This window comes from Pyricularia oryzae, chromosome 2 (genome assembly GCF_000002495.2).
Source record: "Pyricularia oryzae 70-15 chromosome 2, whole genome shotgun sequence".
Taxonomy (NCBI): domain Eukaryota; kingdom Fungi; phylum Ascomycota; class Sordariomycetes; order Magnaporthales; family Pyriculariaceae; genus Pyricularia; species Pyricularia oryzae.
This window is the reverse complement of record NC_017850.1, coordinates 2239131-2256211: the sequence shown is the minus strand read 5'-3', so window position 1 is coordinate 2256211 and position 17081 is coordinate 2239131. Positions and strand designations below refer to the sequence as shown.

The window sequence follows — 17081 nt, the reverse complement described above, 5'->3', positions numbered from 1 at the left end:
CGACTGCCAACTGGGATCTATGGGAATTTGGCAAAAATGCATTGTCAAGCTTTTTCGCAGGTACCACTGGTCCTTGAGTTAAACTTTGAACAGGGTGCTAGGTTTAGCAGCCAAAAGGTATCCCAACCAGGAACTTTTTGCAACAAGGTTTTCGTCCGCAGAGGACAACCCCCGCTTTCTAAATAACGGATAACAGACGGTCGTTGCACCATTCTGATGTTTTCCTGGAGCTGGTGCTTGCTCTTCGACAGATTTTTTACAATCTACAAACATGCGCCCGAACTGGTCGATGCAAAGAGGGGACATTCTACCCTTTCGCCTGCCGATATGGTACCCGAGTTCGCAGTGGGGAAACCTGGTGGTCCTGCTGGCCTGCACGGTGGTGACGGCGTCTGTAAGCTTGAGCCCCCGGCCGAATGGTTTCTTCAACCCAGGTGCGCGTCAGGATGAAATACTGACTGATAATGGTGAATTTCTTTCATCGCAAAACAAAAAAAAAGATGCAAGGCTATGACGCCAGCATGATGAGTGGGATGAACATCATGCCCCAGTATGATGAATATTTTCACCTTTCGGACGCGACCAGGTCGCTCATGATTGCGACAAACTATGTCGGCGGGTGTTTGGCGGTAGGCTTTTGCCCAAAGCCCTTTAAAGATGCACCGGCTGGGAGCTGCGCCTAACAATACGATTCTAGTGTTTGTGCTGGGGCTCGTTGATTGACAACTACGGACGTTGCAACGGCCTCTTCTGGTCGGCCGCCATCACCATGGTGGCCGCAGGGCTGCAAGGCGGCGCGGTCAACATTGCCATGTTCTGCATCGCGCGCGTCATCATCGGGTTCGGGACGACGGCGTCGGTGATTGCCGGATCGGCGTACCTCGCCGAGACGCTGCCGTGGAACAAGCGCGCGTGGGGCCTGTGCCTCTTTGACGACTTCTTCTACGTCGGCGCCCTGGTCGCCTCGGGCGTCACGTACTCGACCTACAAGATGGAGAGCACGTGGTCGTGGCGCCTCCCGTCGCTGCTGCAGGGCGCCTGGGGTCTCCTTTGCATCCTGCTCATCCCGCTGGTGGCCGAGAGCCCGCGCTGGCTGATCGACCAGGGCCGGCCGACCGAGGGTCTGCTGGTGCTCGCCCGCATCAACGCCAACGGCGACACGCGCGACGAGCTGGTGCGCCTCCAGTTCTGCCAGATCGTCGAGACGATCGGCTACGAGCGCGACCCCATGAGCTACAAGGAGATGATACGCAACCGCGGCGCCAGGGTCAGGTTGATCATCACGGCGACCTGCGCCATGTTTTCGATGCTCACGGGGAACATTGTTGTCATGTACAACATTGGGGACATGATGAACAACGTGGGGGTCGGCGACAGAGAGGTGCAGCTGATACTGGTAGGTTGACTTTTTTTATTGACATTTTTTATTGACACATTCGAAACGATGACTGTCTGGGGCTCGGGGCGCTGACAAGAGACAGAACGTCGGCCTAAACGCCCTCTCGCTCGTTGTTTCCATCATGGGGAGCTTCTTCGTCGACCGATTCGGAGTCAAGTGCGTCACCTTGATCAGCACGGGCGGGGTGTCGATCTCGCTCTTCCTGCTGGGCGCCCTGACGCGATACTACGGCAACAGCACCGAGAGCGCGGGCGTCTGGGCCGCCGTCTTTGCCATTTTCCTCTTTGCCGGGTTCTACGCGTTCGGCTGGATCCCCATCCTGTTCCTGCTGCCGGCCGAGATGCTCTACTTTCGCATCCGCGCCCGGGGCATGGCCATGTTCAGCTTCGTGGTCTGCGCCACCGGCATCTGGGGCAACTTTGCCTTCCCGGCCGCCCTGGTCGCCATCGAGTGGCGGCTGTGGATCATCAACGGCGCCTGGAACCTGGCCTTCCTCGTGTTTATATGGTGGTTCTGGATCGAGATTCGGGGCAAGACGCTAGAGGAGATTGACGTTCTGTTCGATGGCAAGAAGCACTTTGACGTGCCCAACATCCAGGAGGTTCTCGACGGGACGACTGACGATGCGTGGAAGAAGAGGAAGCGTGGATATTGGCGTGAGTAGCGCGCGCAAGACCTTTCTCCCTTTTCGATGCGGGGGAGGAAAATTAATCCGAATAAAGTCAGGTCGAAATTTGGGAAACTCAACGAACCTGCGCAAAATGATGAGTTGCTGAGAGGACCCGTGCGAAACGAGGTACTTTGATCAAGGGCCCCGTACCTGTGACGGCCACAGATTACATACAACTAACTAGACCTACGGTAAAATGTTATAGAAATAACATTTTCGTGCTCTTTTGATCATCCAGCAGGTTCAATACGGAGTGGGGCGTAGTTGACGCTTTTCGAAAACAGTCTCCAGAATGAGATAATTACAGCGATCTGATCGATTTCATCATTGCAGCGATTTAGATGGTCAACATTGCGGGTTACTTTGCGGAATCACGATTCGCATTGCGATTTTCAGGGGTAGCAGAAGTCGGGGGGTAAACATAGCTTTGCAGATTCGAGGGCGGGAAGAGAATACAAAGTGCGGCGACGGGAGTAATACCTTTTTGTGCAACAGTTCGGATGCCGTGGTCTAAGAAGGAAAAAAAATGAAGAACAAAGACGAAACTCCATTGCATCATTGGTAAAACATACGGCAACCACAAGGACACGTCATTTGCTCATCACCCCCGACTTGAGATGATTCTTGCCCCAGCATGCAGTCGTCGAACTCGCAGGTGTGCCGGAGCCCGAGGCAGACGCCACAGGCGATATAATCCGACGGATCTGGGCTCGGGTCCCCTCGTGCCGGTCGTGGTTGGACTCGCGGCAGGCCAGCTCCTACGTCTCGGCGTCAAAGACGTCCCCCCAGGCTGGGGAGGTCGATCATGTCGCGGAGGCGGTGGCATGTGATCCGCAGGGCGATCCGGGTCATCGGGGTGCACTGGTGCAGGATTTGGTTCTGTATCTCGCCCGGGAGGTCGAGAAGTGAGATTTTGTGGGGGTCAGCTGTGTGCATTGTCCCTCCAGAGGGAGACTTGTTCTAAATGGTGGCCTTGGAGATCAGGGCGATAGACTCCAACTGCATGTGCAATTTGTATGTTTACTGTGGCACGCAAGATATGCTCTAGATTCTAGAGTATCCACTTCAACTGCAGAGGGTCGGAAACAATATGTTCGTGTTGATAATGTCAAGCTTGTCCATGTAACATGAGCGATGGCAACACCAAAGCCCCTCAGCCTTTTCGTGAGGATGGCGTGGTGAAAAGCTGCCAAAAGTGAATCATGTTCAACCGGCTCTCGTCAGCATTCCTTCACTAGCTACCAAGTGATTTTTGAAGCCCACATGCCACTGACCATTCCCATTGCGGACTTGAAGCGTAGAAAGATGGGACGTCAACGGTTGGCATTGATCAGATCGCAGCCCGTCCCGAAATGTTGAGCAAAGTTTTGGCCACCAGGGAGGAAAAGAAAGACAAGCTTTTGAACAGTCGCTAGGTCGAGCTCTATCTGGCGGGGTAGGACAAGACGACCAAGGGTCCCCGTCATAAACTGCACCGCACAACCTTCATCCAGATCCCCTAACCCGGGCCCCAGAGAGCCTCGACCATCTCCCTTGGCACAGGATCCCTTACAACGTTTGACCGGAACACCCGGACGACGCCGCGCGGCCCAGGTTGCTGCCCCTGCGCGCCCTTGTCGTAGACGAGAACGCAGTGTCTCCTCGCCGGCCCAGCAGCCCTGAGCGTCTCGCGGAGCTCGCGGATGCAGCTGACGACGCGACGCAGGGTCTCCTGGTTTCCCTGCTCCCACTCGGCGAAGCGTCCAGCCGCGCTGGTGGCCTCGACCTTTGTGACGGTGTCGCCGCTCCGAAAGCCCTGGATGAACCATGGTGTCCTGCCAAACCAGAGCTGCGGCAGCGCCTCCCTGAGCTTTGAACGCGAGTTGGTGGTTTTCAGTTCGGCCATGGCCGATTGCGGGGCGATAGGGCGAGGCGTCGTCTGGCTTGAGGCTGCAGCTGCGGTGGCGTCGCGGTCGGTGGGTGGGGAGGCGGCAGGTCCGAGACTGAGTTGTCGCAGCCTGTCTGCCATTGCGAGGCCATTATCGGCTGCCGGAACCTCTGGCGCCTCGTCTGGTGGTTTTGCATCTGGGTAGTAGCATGCGTCGACCTCAAACTGCACGACACAACGGAGATCGCCCAGGTTGTACGCGAGGATGCGATGGTGCGACTGGTCATCTTCCCTACCCGCGAGGGGTTTTGCGAACCGGTTCTCGAAGCTCAGACCCACGCCCTCTGAACGGGTGACGCCGGGATGCCAAAGGAACCTGTCATCCTTGGTTATAACCAGCGTGTCGTTAATCAAGTGCAGACCGATCCGGAAGCTGTCCTGATTGCGACCTGCGCACAGAGCAAAGAGTTTGCGCAGACTGTTGCGAGAGACGACGAGATCCGTGTTGCGCAGGTGATGGGATGGGGACATGGTGGTGATGGCCTGAGCCAAGGGCGCGAGAATGTGCGGAGGCATGGTTCTGATCTTGGCAGCAGCCTTTAGGTTCGGCGCCCGAGGCAGCGCAGCTGGGAGTGGGACGTTTTGAAAGACGGGCTCGCCGCCGGGGACCCTGACAGTCTTTTCGGCGGTCCAGCAGAACGTACCCAGGACCGTGGCCTCCTCTTCACTCGTGACGGGCTCGCCGCAGGGCTCGAGGCCGGCGGGAGCAATTGTGCCTAGGCATCTCTGGCGGTCGAGGTTCTTGTACAGCCATCGGGTGTCGTCCTTCCAAGACTTGCGCTCACGATTGGTATTGTGCGCCATCGGATAGTTTTTGGGGTGTTTGGTCGGTTGCAGAGCGTGACGTGGAGACAATGGTCTTGATGTCAGTCTCTTGTGTCAATTCGGGCTTTTATGTGCGACTTGTAATTGAGGAAGTCAGGCTCACCATCCACGTCAGCTCCGGTCGCTGTTCAGAAAGTGGGCATTTGTTTGTGCGACCAACGCAAATACCCCGCAGCATTGAGATAACTACCTACCTATCTAGACAAATGTTAGGACCACGAGTTGTTGGTCTCGTAAGGCAAGGTACAACAGGCGACCGAGCTTGGCATGCAAAAATTGCCTAATTACCTATCTACCTACCTAGGTACCCAGGTATTTACCTATCCACGTCCTGTCGGCAATCCAAAGCGCAGAACGCGCCCAGGCCCACCAATGGGCAATATTCGGAGACATTAAGGCAGCAATGATCCGAGACTTTCACTGTCGCGTGATTGAACCGGAGTCCTGTTCGGAGTTCAAGGATTAATATAATGGCATCTGTACAAAAAAGAAACGGATAAATGCCTTACGCCGTGAGCCACAATCGCCGCCTTGTTGGTTGCTTCCAATGCTCAGCCAGCCCTGGACGGCCGCATTTTCCTCCATTTCGAACCCCATCTCAGCAGGACCAACGCCGCTGTGCACGTCATGGCACCCAAGACCCCAAAGATTGTAAAGACCCATCCGTACCCCATGGCCTTGAGCATGGGATCCAGAACAGCGACAATAAAAACCGAGCGCACAGCACGTAATGTTCCTTGTCGCAGCGGCGGCGCCCGGCCGTTTGGGGAAGATGTCAACGATCAGGGGGTTCGTAAATTTGGTGCATGACGGCACATTTAAGTCCGAGGAGGCCCCGAAAGAAGAGCGGCGCGGCCGGGCCAATTATGATAGTGACCGAACCCCGTGTGCGCGCTCTCTCGATGGGGAATTTGTCCACGGATGCGGCCGATTGGGAAGCCGGCCTCCATTGCCACGCGGCGGTAGTTGTGGTCCATAAGGGCGGCCGGCCACGAAGCCGACGAGGACCCGCCTGCCCCGGGCAGGAAGCACAAACCGACTTGATCAGGATTGAACCCGTGTATGGTAGCAAAGAGGGATATTGAAGTCTGGGTGCAGAAGAATAGGCCGGCAAAATACACAGACAGACAGAGCACGAGAACGGCGTCTGCGTAAAACACGATCCGTAGGGAGGCTAATGAATTCGGCATTACAAATTCGCCGCCCGCAGTGGAGAGGCCGAGCGACGCGGCGGTCAAGATGCCAAAGGCAGCTAGGTAGAAGGGCCGCCGGCCCCCCACGTGTCCGAGAGCGGCGACCATATCGCCGGCAGTATCCCCTGGAGGAGCGACGTAGAGCTCCATGGCCAGGTCGATGTCGTGGGTCGAAACGTGGTTAGCGACGCGCTAGCCGCTCGACGAAAGGGGAAGTAGATGGTGCTGGTGAGGGAGGAGGCGAGGCAGAGGTAGCCGAGCATGAAGGATACGACTCGGCGTTTGCGCTCGCTCCATACGGTGTAGCGCTCGGCGATTGCCACGTCGTCGGCTTCCAGGGCCGACGAATCTGGCTTCTCGGCCGGTGTCATGGTGCTTGTTTTTTTTTCCCTTGGTTTCTGGCGGAAAGTATTGAAAATTGAAGAGTCACCACACCAGCCTTCGATTGATGGTCATTTGAAGTGCTGTCCTGTCGCCTATTTGCTGTGTCCGTCTCCTCGCGAGAGCATTTCCCGAATGCCAGCAACTCTACCTGCCAGCAGTGCCAGGTACCTAGGTATCTTATCTACCCCGCGGAGCCTTGGCGAACCAGCACTTCTGGCTTGTGGGAGGCGGTATAGTTGGTATGCATGTTTGCGACAATGACCTTGGACCCATGCTGTTGAAAACTGTGTAAAAAAGATGCACAGAGGACAAATATGTGAGAGAAGAATCCTCCGGCCAAGAGTCAGCTGCATCCAAACGACCAAGCCCGACAAAGGGCAGGAAAAGAATATCACATGCTTGACAACAGTCAGGGGGAGAGCTTGGCTTTATTGGCACGACATCAATCGGTCCTGCTTTCGGAGAATAAAGAGGGTCTGCGGCACGAATTGGGCAGGCTGCCAGAAAGCGGGTTTCTAAGCGCCGAAAGAGTGATACGCCCAGCTAAGTTTTCTTGAAAATGCGTGCAAGAAATCCAATGTTTATCGCTAGAACAGGTTTTCCGTGCCTCGACTGTGCAACCTGTTACGCTAGGTCGCCATGGGAAATCATAGCACCGAATCAATGGCAAAATTGGCAAATGTCGTCAACGGCAAAAAGCGTATTTGACAAGCCTTTTTTGGCGGCGGCAACTAGGGGGCATGGTGGTGGCTGTTTTTAGAAATACCCACGGTGATTCGCCGCGTCGTAGTTTGGTGCCCCAGTTCGTCTGACCACAGCCGGGAAAAGACGCGGGTCCTTTTGCGGCGTAGCCCTTTTTTTTTTGCCTGCCACAAAACTTGACGTCGTACGGGAAGGAATTTGGGGGCCCGAGGCAAACAGACGAGATCTTTTTTATACGCGGCAGCGGACAACCGAAACCGACCCCCGAGGGCCCGCAATAAAACCGTTGCCTGTAGAAAATGTAAGCATGGCGTGCTGATAGCCTAAGATTCTCAAGGGGCCGACAACGATCCCTTTTGATAAGAATCTACGCCTTGGATTTTGCAAGGGCTCATTTGCCCAGGACCCTCCTTTGCGACTAATAATAACCTCGTAGGGCAGTATCTCATCCTACACGATCTGGAAACGTGCTCTCTAATAGTGTAATTCCACCAACCATGGTACGAAGTCCAAGTGGGCTGTCAGATGGTTTTCCTGGCAGGCAACTATCTTGTCTGCAACCCACAGGCGCATGGAAGATTGCGCCCCCATACCATATAATCAAGGGAGGAATCTAAGAGACTAGAGGCCCACACATCATGTCGTCGAAAAACATTGAGACTGGGTAGACTGCAGTAAAGTGACAGTCAAGCCAGGTCCGGCCCCCATGAGTCTGTCAGGGGACGGATGTGAGCATGCCGCCCAGTCACCGAGGGCAAGGCGGTATATAGCATCCCCCTGGCCCGAGGTTGACATATTCCTGGATGATAGCTCACTTTGAAATCAAACAAACGAGTGTACTACTAGGTTGCTTATTTCACAACAATTCTTCTATCTGAAAAAAGAAAATCATGGCACACAGCACTGTTTCCCTGGCCCTGGCCGCAGTGGGAATATTTACCCTCTACCTGATCTCCAAAGTCATCCTCAAGACGTGGCAAAACGCCACCGAAGCCCGCCGCCTCGGGTGCAAACCCCCAGCGTCCTTCCCCTCCTGGTGTCCCTTCGGCCTAGACATTGTGCGCAAGCTCATCATCTCGCGTCGACAGATGCGGACGCCCGAGTGGCTTCGAGAGCAGCTGGCCAAGACTTCGACGCCAGCCAACCCAAACAACCTGACCTGCTCCTTCCAGATCGTCCACACCAGCGGCATCCTGACGGCCGACGAAGTGAACGTGCACGCCATGCTCTCGAAACAGTTTGACGATTTCGAGGTCGGCCAGACCAGGCGCGAGATTGCCCGGCCTCTGGTCGGCGAGAGCATCTTCACTACAGACGGGCACGCGTGGAAGATGCTGCGGGGGTTGGTCCGGCCCTCGTTTGCGCGGCACCAGGTTGGCGATCTCGAGCTGGATGAGAAGCACTTTAAGAACATGATGGCCTGTCTCGAGACCGGCTCGGACGGCTGGACGGGAAACATAGACCTGCAAACTCTCATGTTTAGGTACTCGCTCGATTCGTCTACCGAATTCCTCTGTGGCGCCTCGGTCGGATCCCAGCTCAAAGAGCTCCAGCTGCAGAACGGAAAGGTAACAGACGACGAGGACGAGATCGACTTTGCATCCGCCCTGGACCGGGCAATGGAGGGCCTCGCCACCCGCGGGCAGTTCTTTAAATGCGGGCCGTACATCTGGCCCAGGGGCTTCGAAAAGGCCTGCCGAGACTGCCACGCCTTTATCGACAAGTACGTGGCCCGCCGGCAGAACAAGACCCTCGCGGCCGCCGAGAAGCAGCCCCCGGCAGAGTCGCCACCCGCCGCAAAGGAAAAGTACATCTTCCTCGACGCCCTCGCCGAGAGCTTCCCCGACCCCGTGGAGCTCCGGCACCAGATCCTGGGCGTGCTGTTCGCCGGCCGCGACACGACGGCCTCGCTCATCAGCTGGGTGTTTTACAACCTGGCCCGCGACCCGGCCCGCTGCCACAAACTGCGGCGCGCGGTGCTCGAGCACTTTGGCGGGCCGCGGGAGGAGGAGGAGGAGGACCCCGGCCGCGCCGTCACGTTCGAGAGCCTCAAGGAGTGCCGCTACCTGCAGCACGTCATTAACGAGACTGCGCGCCTGTGCCCCGTCGTGCCCGTCAACTCGCGGCGTGCCAGGCGCAACACCACGCTGCCTAGGGGTGGGGGTCCCGATGGCCAGTCAAAGGTCTTTGTCAAGGAGGGCACGCTGGTCTACTTTGCACCGTACATCATGGGTCGGAGGAAAGAGCTCTGGGGTGAGGACGCGGAACGGTTCGTTCCGGAGAGGTGGGAGGGAAAAAGGCACGGGTGGGAATTTATACCGGTATGTCCTTGGTCTTTACTACCCCTTTTCATGTCGTGATGTTGCAGTTCTGTCGTGGTGGACAATGATGCTAACACGGTCATTTTCTTCTTTCTCATACAGTTCAGCGGAGGACCTCGCATCTGCCCGGGCCAGCAGTCGGCACTGACAAAGACTGCATACGTCATCGTGAGGCTGTTGCAGCGATTCGACAGGATAGAAAGCTGGGACCCCGAGGTCGACGTCAAGCATGACGCGACGGCTACCATGTGCTCGGGTACGGGTGTCAAGGTTCGATTGCACGCCGACGGATTTTGATGCCTGGTTTCAACAACAAAGCTTCAATGGCGGGTGGGGGCGCGGAATTGGAGGCAAAATATTCTCGAATCAACTAAATAAAGCCATTAGACTTTAATATGATTCAAGCGATTTCTAAATAGACATTCATCATGGTTTTTCCAACGCGGGGTTAGCTTGGCTTGTTGCTAATATACGGCTAGGTGACGGCTACTCAAAAGACAAGCTGATGCAATTCGCTGCGCCATAACAATATGTTGTGGTCGTTCGACATAATTGCGGTGCTGGCTGATGGATTACAATCTACAAATCCTAGGCAGCCACTCGAACTTCATCGCTTCCTTATCATGCTCCAACAACTACAGCGCCTTCAAAATGCTAATCGATAAGCACCTGCACAGGGTAATCATTTAATTAAAGCGAAAGACACAAAGTCACTACACTATCTCTTCTGCCTTCTCTTTCAATCCAACCGTGTAACGGACCGTTTGGGCGTTTACCCATTTGGGCTTTTCACAGCGGCGGACTTGTGACTGCAGTGTACGGCGTGTACTCCAAGTCCGATTTCCAGCGGCGCAAATCCATGCTTTAAATTGCTATTCTCTCTTATACCTACACGGAAACTGTCTATACATAATTTTACAAGTTGGATAATCCTTGTAGGCCCCGGTATTTACATGATTAAAGAAAAGAGTGCTTCCTCGCTTGTTCCTATTTAAAGTAATTAGCTCGAGTGAGGCAGGTATTTATAAGTTCTCGTATTCACACATAAACCCTGCCTCCCAAATCTTGCCACTCTGCCCAATTCCCCTTCGTTTTCACGTCCAAGCCGCTGGATTTCCACCAACTTGCTTCCATCGTACAACGTTTACCTTGAAACAATATCAGTCTTCTTACAAGCAGCCAAAGTGTCATTTCCATCTATAACCAAAATGAAATTCCACAAAAGTCTCACCATATTTACCCTTTTGGCCACTTCTGGTATGATCTCGGCGGTTTACGGAGAGGAAGATTCTGCAAAGGGGTCGGCCAGTATTGATGGTAACGTTGGATGGCGGGGTCGCTGGAAGCATCTTTGCGATCGGGGGCCTCCTTTCAGGGCGTGCTGTGCAGATGCGAAAGAGTGTGCTAAATATCCATGGGTATAAAATATCTGTCAGGTGGTGCGTGTGCGTGGTACCTGCGCCCTAGCTATATTTGAAATCTCAGATAGCCAGCGTTCTTCATCGATCGTTTCTTCTATTTGTGAGGTAGACGGAAATATAACATGGAGCGCTCCGAGACAGCCCTCAGCAGTATCTTGTCCCTATTGTAGCGCGAGGGTTGCATAGATTGCTCCAGTGAGCACTTTAGGCATGTGCCACGCAAAAGAAACCAACTTTTATCGGTTGACACAGAAACAAATGGCATCAATCAAAGCCATAGTTCGAGGAGTTTATTTGAGCATTTAATCTAGGCCCATTATTCAAGGAAGCAACAGCGCTGAAACTTGCCCAAAATACCAGCCCGCACGTCCGCATTTCGGCACTCAAAATGATGTGGGGACTGAGAAATGCATTAAACAAGAAAAAGAAGAGTAGACGAACGCTCAACTATATATACAAAGAAAGGGGAGGAACGAGTAAAAAAGGGATAAAAGACTGAGGAAAACAAACGTTTCCAGGCTGACAACCAACCGATGCTCGCACTAACATACCACCTATACTTTATGGCTTTGCGAAGCGAGCGGCTCGGGGTCGGGGTTAATATTGTTCCGTGGACCCAAACGAGAACTGTCGGGTGTTTTGTAACTGCGACTGGGCTTCTTCCTCAAGCCTTGGTCAGCCTTGACGACGGCTTCGTACGCTTTCGTGCGATGGCCCATCCCCTCGACGTTTTGGTCGAACGGGGTGTCTTCAGAGTCTTTTCTCTCCCGCCGGGGATCCGGGTTCAAATTCTCCGGACGCCGCGGCTTGTATTTGCTCACGAGCTTGGCGTCCAAGATGATGCCCTTGCGCGCGCAAACTCTGGGCTTGATCGTCCCGGTGTTGCAGCCACGAAAGCGTTTGTACTTCTCGACCGTGTACCACATCTCGTTGTCGCAGCTGAGCTCCCACCAGCCGCTCAGCATCGGCGTGAGAAAGGTCCGGCAGCAGTTGAGCGAGTCCTTGTCTCTGCCCGGAAGGCAGCAGTGCCCGTCGCCTGTCGGCGCGAGCTGGACGGGCGGCGCGCCGAACTGCCACGTCGGGCAGCTCTCGAAACCTCGGGAGGGCCTGGAGGAGCCGGCGCCCGCGCCGGGATAGGAGCCGGGCGGTGGCGACGTCTGCTTCCACCAGGGCTGGTATGACCCTCGGGGGCTGATTGGCTGCCTCCCCGAAGCGACGACGCTGGTGGAGGCAGCAGCACCGATCAAGAGCAGCGATAGCTTCATGGTAGCGGACAAGTATTGTTTCCTCTGTGGTTCTAGAAAACCAAAGGTGTGGCTAGAAACGAGCCAAAAAAAAGGAGAGACCAAGCCAAAAACAAAGCAACAGGAGCGTATTTAAAAACAAAAAAGTAAGTGGCTGTGTGCGTGAGGCTGGAAGAGATTTACCACGTAAAAAGCCTAGGTCCAGGTCAGAAGAATGCCACACTAAAAAAAGGATACTGCGTTCTAAATCGTAATGCCCAAACCGGGTGTCAACCAAGTAAAGTGTAGGGAGGTACCTTGTATATATCCGGGGACACCCGGCCACAAGGGGTGCCGCTGTACGGAGTTCCCTTCTCTAATCCACGTGGTTATGCTTTTTTCGGACGGTGGTTCCTGTCACGGCGACCCAAATTTAAATCAAAATGTTCACCATGATCGTCACGGGCACCAAGTCAAGTATTACAGCACAATGTCTGCGACGAGATTAGACTGGCAGAATTTCTGTTTCTCCGGATGCGTCCCTAAATTTACACCAAGTCGCACTGAATCGCAAAGAGTTGATCATATGCATGGTTTTGCATACATTAAGCCCAATTCTCTATAAAATAACCTCACCGTAACAATCGATTGTTTCAAAAGGCGTCAGCGGAATGAGGAATTGCGTGGTGACTTGCTGTTACGACCAGGATTGGTACCGACACGATTGGGCAAGAATGAGAGAGGTGTCGGGAACCCAAGCCAGAATTAACCAAGAAGCACGAACCAAGGACAGAAAAAGGGAGCACGAGGTTACGTGGTGATAAGATAAAAAACCCTAACCCGATCACCAAAACAGGAATGACCACAATCATTGCCAAAAAAATAATCAGCCCAGCCGTAATTACCCCAGAGTAATTATAATTATTTACACAAAAATAATCACATTTGGAACATAGTTTATATAAGGTACGCTTATTACCATATAAATAAATTCGATTTTAAAATTATTTAGCAGCAATTAAATTTTAATTAACCTCAATATTTATTTAAAAACAATTATAATTTCACCCCCAATTATTAAAAACCCCAGTTACCCAATTAGACGTTCAATTGTTTCAACCTACTATATTTTATTATAAGAACAGGTTACCCCGATATTTTAATTGTAATATTTTAATTGTTCCTATTTAATATTTTGTTTTAAAATATACCGAACAATACCGCCGAAATAATATCTTTTAATAAAACCACCCTTTAAACCCCTTTTACTACCAACGTTCCGGCTAACGTTAACGTTTTGCGTTAAATGGTCGCGACGTTTTAAGCCGAAAATCGACAATTCCAGGAACGAATAACCGAACAAATTAATCGAATTAATAAAAATTATATTAAATATTTTTTACTATTACCATATAATGGTATTATAGGTACCTGTCACGGGCAGGCAGGGCGGACAGGTAGGTGCGGGCGATCAGGTAACAGGACAGAGTATATTGGCTATCTAGTCTTCCAGGCACAGGGTAGCAGGTGGTTGTTGACGAAGACGTAGCTCGAGGAGCTACATATCGGAGACTGCAGAGATTTCGCGTAGATATACGCGCGCGAGGCGCTCGGCCCTCGCGCCTTCACGTGACAGGGGTCATGACTAAGCGACAGCCCAGTGGCTGTCCTTCAGGTCTGTGACAATATTCCCCCCTTCCAGGCCGAGCTCCGTCACGGCCGGGGCCCGGGCTTATGGGGGTATCGACGGTGGAAATTCTTTACCAATTGAGCAGCGTTTTCCAGGTAATCGGCAGGTTCAGTCGTGGGTTCGCTATATCCAGCCCAACGGACGATATATTTCAGCCGGCGGCCTCCTCGGCCGCGGGTTTCCCAAAAGGAGTCGAGGATCTCTTCGACTTCGTATTCTCTCTCACCTTCCACTTCCAAATGGGGTGGCGGTGCAGGTTGTTGGCCCGGCAGGGGCTCAACGTCAGCAGGTTTTAGTCGGTTTATATTGAAAACAGGGTGTACTCTCATAGACGACGGCAGGTCCAAACGGTAGGCGTACGGGCTAATCACTTCAGAAATTCGGAAGGGTCCCAAGTTCTTCCAATCCAGTTTCTTCTGCGGGCGGGCGGTCTGGATGTTCCGTGCGTCTAACCATACATATTGGCCGACGGTAAGCCGGCGGGCCGGGGTACGGTGTCGGTTCGCCTGTTCTTCGTAACGGGCTTGGGCGGCGGTCATTTCGGCGCGGGCTTGTTCCAGAATGGCTTCCATTCGGGCGGCTAGCTTTTCGGCATCCCGCTGGGCGGGCAAAGGCTGGTTCAGGGGTACCGGCTCGAATCCCATGCGGGGATGGAATCCGTAAGTCGCGTAAAACGGGGAGGTTCCGGTGGTCTCGGACTTGTGGGAGTTGGCTGTGAATTCGGCGAGGGGAAGCCAACTTTCCCAATCATCTTGCAGGTAGGCCACATAAGCTCTCAAATATTGTTCCAGGGACGCGTTAAAACGCTCGGTCTGTCCGTCAGTCTCGGGGTGGTGAGCAGTGGATAGCAGGCTGTCGATTTTCAAACGGGTTGTCAGGTGTTTCCAAAACTTCGACACGAATTGGGTGCCTCTATGTCACAGACCTGAAGGACAGCCACTGGGCTGTCGCTTAGTCATGACCCCTGTCACGTGAAGGCGCGAGGGCCGAGCGCCTCGCGCGCGTATATCTACGCGAAATCTCTGCAGTCTCCGATATGTAGCTCCTCGAGCTACGTCTTCGTCAACAACCACCTGCTACCCTGTGCCTGGAAGACTAGATAGCCAATATACTCTGTCCTGTTACCTGATCGCCCGCACCTACCTGTCCGCCCTGCCTGCCCGTGACATTACGTAGCTCCTTCATTAGGTGCCCGCGATGCCTGCGTCACTGCAACCCCCGATCTTAACCGATTCGACCGAGGAACTGATCGAACACCTACAAGGACACCCTGAACAATGGGTGTCTTACATCTCCGATTCCTACCAAAAGCTGCAACTATTGCACGATAGCAACGTCCGCCTGAACTCCTGCCTAGAAATGCAGGAAGCCGAGACCCAACGCGCCCGCGCCGAAACGGACCGTGTCCGCGACAAGGCGCAGGCCGACATTCTGGCCATGGCCATGGAAAAGGCCTCCGCCATAACCTCCCGGGATGCCGCTTTCGCCGAATTAGAGAAAACACGGTCCGAACTGAAGGAAGTTCGGACCGTAACGCTACCCACGGTACACATAACCACCCCCGCCCCAACTACCAACACGCCTGTTGAACCCCTTATGGTTACTCCTATGGGAACGACTCCGCCGCCTGCTTCCGAACATCCCGCCTCCGCCCGCCTTTCTGAACGACTTCCAGACCCCGATAAATTTACGGGCGCCCGCTCCGACCTCCGCCGCTTCGCCACCCAAATCCGGGGGAAAATGACCTCAAACAAAGACCGCTTCCCCAACCCCGAATCACGCCTGATTTATGTAGCCGGTCGACTGTCCGGTAAAGCGTACAACCTGATCCTGCCCAAAATGGTCGGAGGCACACCCCAATTCGGAGATTATACGGATCTCCTCCAATACCTAGAGGAGGCATTCGGGGACCCCGACCACGTCCAAAACGCACAAAACAAACTATATGCCCTGAAGCAGCGGAACGTAGATTTCGCCGAGTATCTGTCGGAGTTCCAACGCCTGTCTCTGGAAGGAGAAATGCCGGAGGATGCCCTCCCCCCTCTTCTATTCCAGGGAATATCGGAAGAGCTCCAGGACATGCTCCTCCACAACCCCGCCCCATCCCGCCAGTACCACGAATTTACCCGACACCTGCAAAGCTTGGATAACCGCTACCGCCAGCACCAGCAGTATAAAAATAGACAGACACGTACCCCTCGGGCCGCAGCGCCCCCCGCGCGCGCGGCTCCCCGAACCCAACCCGACATACCGCGGGCCGCCCCCAAGCCAAACGCGGAGCTCCCGCTTAACGACCCTATGGACCTGAGCAGCCAACGCCGCCACAACCGCAAGGAAAACATGCTATGTTACCGTTGTGGATCCCAAGAACATTTCGTTGCCAAATGCCCGGAACCGGATACCCGCCGCACGCGGCTGCACCAGGCCGGAATCGAACGATCCAGGTCCAGGTCCAGGTCCCCGCGCCAAATACAAACCAAACTCCCTAAAAACCCCCGCCGCGGCTCGGACGCCAGCCGCTCCAGCAGCCGAAGTTCGAAAAACGGAGCCCGCCTGGGATAAGTCGCCCCCAGGCCGCCAAGGCCGCGCATAGACCGCCGGCGATCCGCATCTCTGCCGCCGCCGTTCACGGGTTCCCCGTTGAAGAGGAATATAACCAACGATCCGACCTGATGATCCTGCCTGCCGAACTGACAGTGGGGGGCCAAAACCTCCCAACCTATGCCCTCACCGATTGCGGTGCGGAAGGAAAATGCTTCCTCGACCAAGGATGGGCCGAAGAACGCCAACTACAAATGTATCCGCTGCGAAACCCATTCGACATCGAAGTATTCGACGGAAGGACCGCCGAAAGTGGGAAGTGCACCCATTATGTCCGAGGACAATTGAGAATCAAGGACCACATCCAGAAAAACGCGCTGTTCTTCGTCACACAGCTAGCCCACTACCCCATTGTGCTAGGAATGCCTTGGCTAAAGCAGCACGATCCAACGATTGGATTCGCGTCACACGTTATTACGTTTGACAGCGACTATTGCCGCCGACACTGCAATATGCCCGACAAACCGGAGAAGGTTAAAGCTTTACACGCCGTACCAAAAAAAAGCCGCCCCCAGTACCAGGCTGACCGACCGCCGTCCCTCCGCGAAATGGATATCGCCCCTATCTCCCTGCAAGCCGCGAGCATGTACGCCCGCCGCCGATCCTGCCGACTGTACGCCGTAACCTTGAAACAGATTGATGAGGTCCTAGCCGCCGACCCCCAAAATAGGAACGGGCCGACCCTGCCCGAAACAATCCGGGAATTCGCGGACGTATTTTCCCCG

The 17081-nt window shown here is 54.2% G+C and overlaps 7 protein-coding genes across 8 annotated transcripts; 3 read left to right on the top strand and 4 right to left on the bottom strand.

Moving 5' to 3' along the window:
• Positions 1 to 327: 327 nt before the first annotated feature.
• Positions 328 to 2333, top strand: MGG_08950 (high-affinity glucose transporter; the record flags this gene model as incomplete). Its single annotated transcript, XM_003713941.1, has 4 exons — positions 328 to 390; positions 698 to 1396; positions 1482 to 2055; positions 2275 to 2333. The coding sequence occupies 4 exons, from the start codon at positions 328 to 330 to the stop codon at positions 2331 to 2333; spliced, it is 1395 nt and encodes a 464-aa protein (XP_003713989.1).
• An 815-nt stretch (positions 2334 to 3148) lies between these two features.
• MGG_08949 (uncharacterized protein) lies at positions 3149 to 4942 on the bottom strand. Its single transcript, XM_003713940.1, has one exon. It carries the CDS (start codon positions 4798 to 4800, stop codon positions 3568 to 3570), a length of 1233 nt encoding a protein of 410 aa, XP_003713988.1. The 5' UTR covers positions 4801 to 4942; the 3' UTR covers positions 3149 to 3567.
• A 195-nt stretch (positions 4943 to 5137) lies between these two features.
• MGG_15618 lies at positions 5138 to 5587 on the bottom strand (the record flags this gene model as incomplete). Of its 2 annotated transcripts, XM_003713939.1 has the most annotated exons (2): positions 5138 to 5265; positions 5331 to 5484. In XM_003713939.1, 2 exons carry the CDS (start codon positions 5482 to 5484, stop codon positions 5138 to 5140), a joined length of 282 nt encoding a protein of 93 aa, XP_003713987.1. The 2 variants fall into 2 exon arrangements, with proteins under 2 accessions (XP_003713987.1, XP_003713986.1); XM_003713938.1 differs by lacking the exon at positions 5138 to 5265 and having other exon boundaries at positions 5284 to 5587.
• On the bottom strand, positions 5575 to 6385 carry MGG_15617 (uncharacterized protein; the record flags this gene model as incomplete). Its single annotated transcript, XM_003713937.1, has 2 exons — positions 5575 to 6139; positions 6220 to 6385. 2 exons carry the CDS (start codon positions 6383 to 6385, stop codon positions 5640 to 5642), a joined length of 666 nt encoding a protein of 221 aa, XP_003713985.1. The 3' UTR covers positions 5575 to 5639.
• Positions 6386 to 7990: 1605 nt separating this feature from the next.
• On the top strand, positions 7991 to 9718 carry MGG_08947 (cytochrome P450; the record flags this gene model as incomplete). The annotated part of the gene is made up of 2 exons (XM_003713936.1): positions 7991 to 9421; positions 9524 to 9718. 2 exons carry the CDS (start codon positions 7991 to 7993, stop codon positions 9716 to 9718), a joined length of 1626 nt encoding a protein of 541 aa, XP_003713984.1.
• Positions 9719 to 11396: 1678 nt separating this feature from the next.
• Positions 11397 to 12107, bottom strand: MGG_08946 (uncharacterized protein; the record flags this gene model as incomplete). Its single annotated transcript, XM_003713935.1, has 1 exon — positions 11397 to 12107. The coding sequence occupies one exon, from the start codon at positions 12105 to 12107 to the stop codon at positions 11397 to 11399; it is 711 nt and encodes a 236-aa protein (XP_003713983.1).
• Positions 12108 to 12508: 401 nt separating this feature from the next.
• Positions 12509 to 12886, top strand: MGG_15616 (uncharacterized protein; the record flags this gene model as incomplete). The annotated part of the gene is made up of 2 exons (XM_003713934.1): positions 12509 to 12542; positions 12726 to 12886. 2 exons carry the CDS (start codon positions 12509 to 12511, stop codon positions 12884 to 12886), a joined length of 195 nt encoding a protein of 64 aa, XP_003713982.1.
• Between the last annotated feature and the right edge of the window lie 4195 nt (positions 12887 to 17081).

What these genes read in the sequence shown, in the direction of transcription:
- MGG_08949 (XM_003713940.1), bottom strand. Translation starts at nt 4,800, where the DNA reads ATGGCGCACAATACCAATCGTGAGCGCAAGTCTTGGAAGGACGACACC.